This window comes from Diachasmimorpha longicaudata, chromosome 10 (genome assembly GCF_034640455.1).
Source record: "Diachasmimorpha longicaudata isolate KC_UGA_2023 chromosome 10, iyDiaLong2, whole genome shotgun sequence".
NCBI classification, from domain to species: domain Eukaryota; kingdom Metazoa; phylum Arthropoda; class Insecta; order Hymenoptera; family Braconidae; genus Diachasmimorpha; species Diachasmimorpha longicaudata.
The window spans coordinates 5,189,876-5,198,920 of record NC_087234.1 but is presented as its reverse complement, the minus strand read 5'-3'; the positions used below and the strand labels follow the sequence as shown (position 1 = coordinate 5,198,920).

Genomic DNA, 9,045 nt, shown 5'->3' with positions numbered 1-9,045 from the left:
ATTGACAAATAACCACTGATCGAACCGTCTGACCCCTTCGCTACGGAATTATTCAGAAGAAAATTCACGCTAAATCAATAGGAAAAAAAGTTGCTCACGGGAGCACAAAAAACTTTAAAATCAGACGTCATAAATGCCGCTGTCTTCAAAATGCAATTAATTTTACGAAAATCAATATTATTTAATTAATCACAAATGTACAATTCCATATTATCATTTATTTAATTTGATTTGTTTTATTATCGACTTTTTTGCCTACTAATTTGACGCGATCCGCTCCCATAAAAGTCGGAAAAACAGATGCAGCAGATGAGTATTATAAAAAAAACACAATGAAAATATTTCCGTTTGTCAGCCAGAAAAATTCTCCATCAAAAAACCCACAATCAAGACCATTTGATCCCGCGAGTTGACAAGATCATGGGAAATATATCTGCATCGAGAAATTAAAGTGAAAATCTCGGCAACTGTTGGAGTTAATCAAAGTATCTCGGAGGGTACAATTTCCGGCTAGTCCTACCTCCCCTCTCGATAGTAATTTCTCAGTTAAAAAATTGCATAATCACGTCATAACAGCTACCACAACGGTCTTCACACACTTCATCGCGAAGAAAATAATTATAAAATTTATTACGTCTAATTACGCAGCCTATTGTCTTCAAATGAAAGCGGAAGTACTGCATTTATTCCTAAAATTAATTATTAAACCGAAGGTAATAAGCTAGAATTATTTTTAACGTATGGAGTGAGGCATACGGTGGATATTAAATGGATACAAATTATTAAATCCACATTGCCTCTATTTAAATCGCTATTTTCTTGCCATTTTCGTCAATATTTTACACGAAATTGAGTCAACTTTCACCTTAAAAATTCATCACTCCCACTCATTCAGAGATCCGTGCTTATTTTTTTTTCAATAACTTTTATGAATCAACACTGCTGTATAAATGTTTCTCCATTGTCAGGGATATGGATAAAAACGTCTCAAAGAGATTGTCTCGAGTAAAAAAAATATTATTACAAATTTAACGTCGTAATTTGATATGAATCCACTGATGCACTTGGATCTCCTCGGAAAAATTGACTTTAATTGGTTAATTCACTCTCTGTACTAAAATATTTATATATTGATATTCGTATTATTATGCGTACGTTATCGAATGAAGTGTTTCACTGATTTCACTGCAGTAACAGAAGCAAGCGATTTCATTGAGTAATTTTTATGATGTCAGTCACGATATCAGGGGTCAATTGGAAAAATCGTGTCTAGAGATAAAAATTCTCCAAACTATCTTCAATATATGAGACTATTTAACCACTTCACCCCTGATTTATCGTTATTTTCCCACAGCCTGTGCGCTTCACAACTTCATCAATTCCTCGCTGAGCGAAAGACATCTGTTGGCATTCCAATATTTTTATTATTCACAGAGGATGAATAAAAGATTAATTGATGACTTTAAAGTCTATTTTCTCCAATTCTTCAACTTGATTCTTTCCTGCAATAATACGCAGAAAAAAATCAGTAAAAATTACGTAAGTTATTTTGTTATTCTGGAGTGATATGTGGGTGTATCGATAATTTTTACTGAAGTTTCGCGTAATTTTCCGATCAAATTATGTAATTCGACGTAAAATTCATCCTTTTTTATCTTTCTCTCAGTACGAAAAATCCGAAGTTGTGTTTAATCCGAAAATAATATAGAAAAAAGCATGTCTTACCGATTTACAAGAAAACCGTGTGTGTATTTGGTAATTTAAAGGTCGTGATACTAGCAATAAACAGTGCAATAGCTGTGAGCAGTGCAGGTGCAATGAGAGGTGCCCCGACGAGTGTCTGATAGACAGCGGTGCCGATGAGTCCAGATATCCTTATGCCAGCTGCCATGAGACCAAAACCCGTGCATCTCAAGTGAGTTGGAAAGCTCTCAATTGTTATGAGGCCCAGAGATGTCCAAGCTATCGCTGAAACTGCCATAAAACCCCCCTCGAAGCCCAGAACGGCTGAACTGTTGTTGCTCACTAGCGTCAGACAGAGAGCGCCTCCAGATGATAAGAACAGAGATAATCCTGACAACACACAAACATTTCGTGATTATAAAAATCAATCAAATATATATGAAGCGCTATTTCCGAGACGGATTTGGGCCCTAACTCTTTTCTAAGTCTCTGAAACACTTACCAATGATTTTGGGCCCCTGAACAAATCCCAATGCTAATCCTGCTAGAATAGCTGCCGGTACAAAAGCTAGTTCTGCCACCAGATGACCGTGTAGTGCCTCTTCAATATAAATATTATAATCCAAATCAAGGGTGGGACAGCTGCCAACAAGACTGAGATCCGTATTATTAATCAGTTTGCAATTGACAAACGACCCCTTCGATAAGTCCGTATCAATGAACTTGGAGTCGAAGATCACCGAGTCCGTAAAGTGGGTCTTCGAGCTCTTGATACTTGTGAACTCGACAGACTGAAACGTGCAATTGTCAAAGTCCACGTGACTGAGAACAATTTTGTTGAATTTGCAGTTGATGAATCTCGAGTCCCTGTATCTCCGATTTTCGAGTGATTCTGTAAAAGTGGTACCAACGAACTCCTCGTTGGAAAATCTCTCGGTTTGGGCCTCATACTCAGTGGTACGAATGCGCTTGAGGTACTCCGGGCACCACACCATGAGGCCGTAGAGACCGAAGGCCACGGCGCACCAGATTATGAAAAGCATCACCGTGATCTTGATGTAGGGGCCTGAGAACAGCTGAAGGAAGGAATTCCAGAACATCTCGATAGAGTACATGATATCGTTGAGAACACTGGTGTTGGCTGAGGGTGAGGGAGGTGCTAAGCCTCGAGGCCTCTTGCTCGGCAGTTCCAACTCCGAGAGCTGGTACTGTGTACCAGAGAGGGCCTTACGTGCATTGTTGCGCTTGTAGATGCGCTGGTAGACCATCATGGCTTCTACATCGTGTCCGGCCTCGACGAGATACCGTGGACTCTCCGGGAGGAAGACCAGGCCGATAACGGAGCACACGGCGGGGAGACAGCAGAACAGGAGGAACTTGTGCCAAGCACTGAAATGCTCCTTATTCTCCAGCACCACCATTTCTCCAGTGGTTGGGACAACTGCCCACGCTAGGAGCGCTGCGTAGACACCTCCAAGAGAGGCAGCAGCCACCAGGATACCGGTCCATCGGCCTCGAGAGGACCTCGGACAACACTCGGCGACGTAGGCAAACGCCAGGGGCACCGCTCCACCGACTGCAATCGCCGAGCAGAATCTCGCCGTCATGAAAGTGCCGTAGGTCGGCATGAAAGTGGCTACGCCGATGAAGAGAACGTGCACTGACATCGCAGATAATAATGCACGACGACGACCTAGGCGATCCCCCAGACCTCCCCATCCTATTCCACCAAGGGCTGAACCCACTAGGGTTATCTTCGATAGCCAATCTTTCTCGTTGTCCTCGATGCAGAGCTCCACCTCCGCGCTTGGGAGGATGTAGGGCACCACGAAGAGCTCTACTGTGTCAGCTGCTAGGGCTAGACCCGCGCAGAATGCTGCGAGAATTTGGAAGTAACCAACCCCTGCCTGGAAAGGGAGCAAAAATCAGTGGCGAAGAGAAAATCCAGCTAAGTTGACTCGTATCGCACCGGATTTTTTATACTGATGAATATTTGATGTTGCATTTTTTAAATTTGAGATAAGGAAGCCGTGTCCAGATTGATAGAGGAAGTGAGGAATTTAGCAGAAAGAGGAGAGAGTTAGTGGTTGCAATAAACTTTTGGATCTAGGGTGAAAGGGCATACAGGCTTTGTTTCCCCAATTATGTGAACATCTCAGTAGAGTGCGGACTTGAAAATCATGTGTATGGAAAATTTTCTTCCCTACAAAAAAAGGTACTCCATTGTTTTCTTCTAAACCTAGCAACAACCGACCTAACTCCCATATAACCCTAATTTTCAGGTTCAGAAAGAAAAGCGGCACTTGAAAAATAATCACCGTTTGGAACTAATTCAGAAGTGAATAATAAATTTTTCTTCAGCTACTCTGTTTTTCATTTAAAAAATGCCTTCGAGGGAGCCCTCCCACCCACAATAATCACAGAGAAAATTGTTGACGCGAACATAACCTCATTTTCTGGCGCGCCACCAGTAACGCGAATAAAAAAAGATATCTTCGGAATGAGTCAATTAACCAAAAAATCCCAAAGGACCTTTCTTGTAGAGAATTAGCTTTTCCACAGAAAAGGTTTTATGACTTTTCTTCCTAGATCCCTTCACTCCAAAAGTAATTCCGGAAAACCAGAAAATTGTCAGAAGACTGTCACATCCACTCCTACTCCACCTTCGCCCAGACAAATCTCCCGAGGGCCTGATTCGATCAAAAAATGTCACAGGACTTTTTTGGAGAGAATTTAATCATCTATAAAAAAGTTCCTGAGGTATTTTCACCCAGAATCAATAATTACCGAGATATCCGCAAAATTGGGAGTAGTGTCACGTTCGGGGGGCATTGTCTCCGCAGTTTGTTTATGGTTTTTATCGGGGCAACGTACTGGAAGGTCTTTTATGTGATCCAGAAGGTCCCGAGGGTCGTTCTTCAACTTTGTGAGGGATGTGTCCAGGTCCTCCGCCATTTTTATTTACGGATACGATAAATTCTGGGGATGAAATGGAAGAGCGCGCTGCGCACTCGAGCGCAGTGGCGCAGTGACTGACGCGTGCACTTTGGAGCAATGTATGAGATTGGGTGTGAGTCATCAGGTATTTTTTTTCAATTGATCGGGGGCGAAAGTGAGAGGTTCCCCCGTTGGGAAAAGCTCTTTAAATCGTTGATTGAAAATAAATGACCCAAAAAAATTAAAGCGAGGAATTTTGTCCCGTTGACCCGATTGTTATTTCTCTTACCAACGAATTTTCACCGCAAGGGCTGTGTCTATGAAGAAACCTCATCAGGACTTTTCTGCAGAGCATTGAATGCCCTACAAAAAATGTTCATAGAGTTTTTCCCCCAAAGCCACTGGTTTTCGAGATAAATAACGAAATAAGGAGATCGGCCGAGTGAAAAATAGCAATTTTGAAAAAACGTCCTGACCTGTTTGATCGCATCCTCGTGGAATTGGGCTAGTAAATTGGCATCATCCCTGGAGTCAATGAGATCATGCTCAGCGGGATCAGTGGAGGTTGCACTAACAGTACCAGCGGCTGCTGCTGGTGCACCTGCAGCTGCACTAGCTGTGGTGGTGTCGTTGCTCTGGTTAGTCATTTCCTCGGTGTATAAGACCTTTTTAATTTGTGATTTGTCCCCGGGCCTGGCTGGACGACCACCGCTTCCCGATTGGGAGATGGCACCGTCGCTTTTTCCTACAAGCCAGAGGCTTTCCTCCTCTGATGGGGGCATCACTGCCACCAACCATCTGTCGAAGAAAATTCTCTAATTTTTCAGGGATAAATGACAGACAGAGGCCTTGAGATATCCTCCGATAAGTTAATTTTAATGAGCTGTGTAATAATAAGTAGATGTGGAATTCGTCTGGATTCTTGCAGGTCTCAGGAAAATTCAGGACTTTAGGAAAAACACTACGAAATTTGTGAAGAGAACGTGGAAAAAAATTCCTCGAATTTTCTGGGCGAAAAAAACCGTGCAACTCACACTTTTACAATCACCTACGACATTTTACGATTTTTTTCTGACTATATAATATTTTCTAAGAATATTAAACACTGTGGAAACTTACATCCTCAAACGTTCAACAAATTTCATTCTGTTGCGATACGACTACCTCAAATAACACAAATGGCACGTAGACTAATAAATACTGGATGACGTTTAATCACGATAATGGGGATAAAAATTGTCATCTGATTCCTCGCTATTTCCCTCCCTCGCGCACTGAACCGCACGAAGTCATGAATTTCCACCGTTTACATTGATTATTCTCGTGATATTCATGGTCTAGGAGTTGTTAACAAACTTTTCAAGTGGTGAAAATAATTTTTTCATATTTTTTTCTACCCCACATGAACAATTTCGACGAAAAATGGAACAGTCCTGTAGTCCCAACGATTTTTTCAAGGCACTATTCACTAATTCATCGCCGGCTTGTGGTAAAATCGATGGGATCACCTTGATTTTCCCTCGTTTTCGTCCCGATTCAAATCAGTGGTCACACATGACCAATAATTATCCCAATTAATCATGCGATCTTTTACTTTAAAAAAATTACGAAAACAAAACTTAATACGTCGACACGAAAAATCTCAAGTGAAAAATCATTGAAATGAGGTAATCTCGACAAGATCATTGTGCCTCACTATTAATTAAACTTTTTTACAATTTACAATAAACAGAGTCTTGAACGTTAATGAAATAATAATGGATCGTTCCAACCAGCAATGATAAACAAATAAAAATATTGAGGAAAATTGCAACTTTTCATCTGTCTAAAATGAAAGCGGACGAATGTCCGGCATTCTCAATATTGAACTCATTACCTGGTTGATATTATTTATTTCTTGAATACACGAGTCCTCTCTTCTTCACCAAACCCCCCAAAAGCCCTCTCAGACCCTTCTGTTCACCTCCAAAAGCCCCCAGCCCCTTTCACATTGCCACTGACCGATAAAGAAATTTTCTCAATGACAACAGAGATCCCGGGAGATATTAAATACATGGAGCGGATCGATATGCCTGTTTTTGATATGCTAAATTCCCCACATATTCCCCTCATCAATTCCCCCAACAATTCCAACAATTACAACCACTCAATCCCTCATTTCCCAATTTTTCCCCCAAGTTCATTCGTTTTTCCCACTCTCACCTCGAAAAACGTCTAATTAAATTTCTAATTCATTAAAAAGACACTATTCTTCAATTATCGATGGTTAAAACGGACTAATTGATGATGTCATTAGAGGAATAATTTTTTTTTCGAGGGCTGAGGGGCCGCTTACAATGTAACACTCCAGTGTAACTGTTTTTAAGTCCTTTTATGATTCAATTTTCACTCACTGAATTTTGGAGAGCACTTGAGGATCATTTAACAGGCGTCGAGGACATTTTTTAATGCTTCGGAGGGTCCAGTGATGGGGTTTAGTGGGAGAAATTGATGGAAACACTCGCACGATGACATTTCAATGCTGGAGATACACATCCAGTTGCACATTGGTTGGGTTGTTGTATCGATTCAAGGGGGGGAGTTGGTTACTATCCCGCAGTCGCACGAATACTCGCTCTTCCCTGGGTTATCTCGACCAGTTGTGGAACAAAAATGAAAATAATGAATTATCGAGTTTTTTTCATTTTCTCAAATGAAACTTCGACGTTTTTAGTTTGGTTTTTTTCCTTCTTGGAGATATTCGTGATTAGAGAATTCTCTTGGTCAATTGACTTTTTATTGAATTCGTTATTAATAAATAAGTATGCAGATGGAGAGACAGGGAATTTGAGGCATCAAGTCTCCTCGCCACCCTCACAATCTCCGATTGATCTTGTTTTTATTTGGGCTATTAACTCTTTCGCTGGGTTGAAGACACCTGTCGTCTGGACGTTGCAGATAAAACATCTGGTGGATTTTTTGTACTGGTCGAGGGCACATTTCTCACAGAAGTAGTGCTTACATCTGAAGGTACAAAGAAAGAGGTCGAGTTTAGGAATAGAATAAAATAATCTCATCAATAATAGAAATAAGAAATATGTTAACGTATTAACGTACTTGGTGACAACAGGATCGGTGAAGGTCTCCCTGCAGATGAAACATTTGAAGGGCAAATTATCCTCGTCACTGTCGATCTCATACTTTTTATCATCCTCATCACCAGAGTTATCGTACTCTCCACTGGCCGCTTCTCTTTCCAACTGCCACCCAAGTTTGTAATCAGATCGATCATGCAGAAATTTACAGGAGTCCCCGAAGCCACAGAATCCAGTCTCTTTATAGTCCTTGCAGATATCTGGTTGATAATCCCATCGAACTGTAGCTCTGCAAAAAATCCCGATCCCAAGACAAGAATTAATCTCTCTCCCTTTAATATCTTTGGAGTGCATCATGATTATTCCAACCAAAAAACCATAATTACCTGAGATTTGCTGGCGCTCTGATGGGGCCCTTCCTGACCATTCCACTGGAGGCATTCCCAGCGGCAGTGTCCTTCTTCTTGTAATACTGGGCATAATTATTCAATCCCCTGTAGATTTTGTCATCCTCCTTCCCCTCCAGCTCCTCATTTATCTTCTGGGCTTTCTCGAATATTGCCTGAGCGTCCTTGTCGACCTCTGTCTCAGTCTCCAGGACCGCTGTGGCTCCCTGATCACTTGGGCCCGCAATCTGACTTGATTTTGTACTCTTGTAGGCCACCATCACTGAAGATTCCTCCTCGCTGGAGTCACAGGTCTCAGTCTTCTCTCTTTTTGTGATACTTGTCTGTTGGAAGATTCCAAACAAAAAAACGTGGGTATATTTAGCGAACGACTGACATCTAATTTTTTGGGGAATGCTAGGAGGCTATTGTGTCGTCTGATGTAGGTGCAGACGTAGGTTGTCCTCATGAACAAAGGAAATATTTATTCAACTAGAATATTGGGGCTTATGAATACATCGATTGATTATTTTATTATTTATTGCTATTGGTGGATGGATCTATGATACATACACTTTGTCTGAGAGGATTATTTTCAGCAACTTTTTTTTCTTTCTTCACGATGGTTGTCTCATCGTCGCTGCTATCTGCAAGAGAAAATATTAAAAAATGTTTGTGAATATTTATGAAAATTCACCAATCTCTTCAACACCTGCTCATTCTAACCTCAAAGGTTCATTATGTCACCAATTCTTCAAACTATTCCCTGAAATAATTCCTAAAAAATTATCTCACCGTTTTCTTCCTCAGCCTGACGCCTTCTCTTAGCGTTATTAACAATTCTCCTCTTCTTAAACATTTTAAATAATTTTTCACACTTGTTTACCACTTAAAGCAATCCCAACATGTCAAACACACGAGCCCGTTACTCTTCAATTGTGAACCACTGGTGATAAACAAGGTCA

The 9,045-nt window shown here is 41.0% G+C and overlaps 2 protein-coding genes across 7 annotated transcripts; both read right to left on the bottom strand.

Moving 5' to 3' along the window:
- Positions 1-91: 91 nt before the first annotated feature.
- Positions 92-7,152, bottom strand: LOC135166943 (synaptic vesicle glycoprotein 2B-like). 6 transcript variants are annotated; one of them, XM_064129704.1, is made up of 5 exons: positions 5,740-6,481; positions 5,097-5,418; positions 2,186-3,590; positions 1,726-2,073; positions 92-1,401 (listed from the first exon to the last, which is right to left on the bottom strand). In XM_064129704.1, exons 1-4 carry the CDS (start codon positions 5,763-5,765, stop codon positions 1,730-1,732), a joined length of 2,097 nt encoding a protein of 698 aa, XP_063985774.1. In that variant the 5' UTR covers positions 5,766-6,481; the 3' UTR covers positions 92-1,401; positions 1,726-1,729. The 6 variants fall into 6 exon arrangements, with proteins under 6 accessions (XP_063985774.1, XP_063985776.1, XP_063985775.1 ...); XM_064129706.1 differs by lacking the exon at positions 5,740-6,481 and adding an exon at positions 7,014-7,152 and having other exon boundaries at positions 92-2,073; XM_064129705.1 differs by lacking the exon at positions 5,740-6,481 and adding an exon at positions 6,497-6,635 and having other exon boundaries at positions 92-2,073.
- Positions 7,153-7,441: 289 nt separating this feature from the next.
- Positions 7,442-9,036, bottom strand: LOC135166946 (E3 ubiquitin-protein ligase RNF113A). Its single transcript, XM_064129711.1, has 5 exons — positions 8,876-9,036; positions 8,654-8,727; positions 8,081-8,424; positions 7,717-7,983; positions 7,442-7,623 (listed from the first exon to the last, which is right to left on the bottom strand). The coding sequence occupies exons 1-5, from the start codon at positions 8,937-8,939 to the stop codon at positions 7,455-7,457; spliced, it is 918 nt and encodes a 305-aa protein (XP_063985781.1). The 5' UTR covers positions 8,940-9,036; the 3' UTR covers positions 7,442-7,454.
- Positions 9,037-9,045: the final 9 nt, after the last annotated feature.

Coding starts and splice junctions, on each gene's coding strand:
- LOC135166943 (XM_064129704.1), bottom strand. CDS start 5,765: ATGAAATTTGTTGAACGTTTGAGGAT. Junction 3,591..5,096: donor ACGAGGATGCGATCAAACAG/GTCAGGACGTTT, acceptor CTCCCTTTCCAG/GCAGGGGTTGGTTACTTCCA. Junction 2,074..2,185: donor TCAGGGGCCCAAAATCATTG/GTAAGTGTTTCA, acceptor GTGTGTTGTCAG/GATTATCTCTGTTCTTATCA.
- LOC135166946 (XM_064129711.1), bottom strand. CDS start 8,939: ATGTTTAAGAAGAGGAGAATTGTTAATAACGCTAAGAGAAGGCGTCAG. Junction 8,425..8,653: donor ATAATCCTCTCAGACAAAGT/GTATGTATCATA, acceptor ATCTTCCAACAG/ACAAGTATCACAAAAAGAGA. Junction 7,984..8,080: donor AGAGCGCCAGCAAATCTCAG/GTAATTATGGTT, acceptor GATTTTTTGCAG/AGCTACAGTTCGATGGGATT.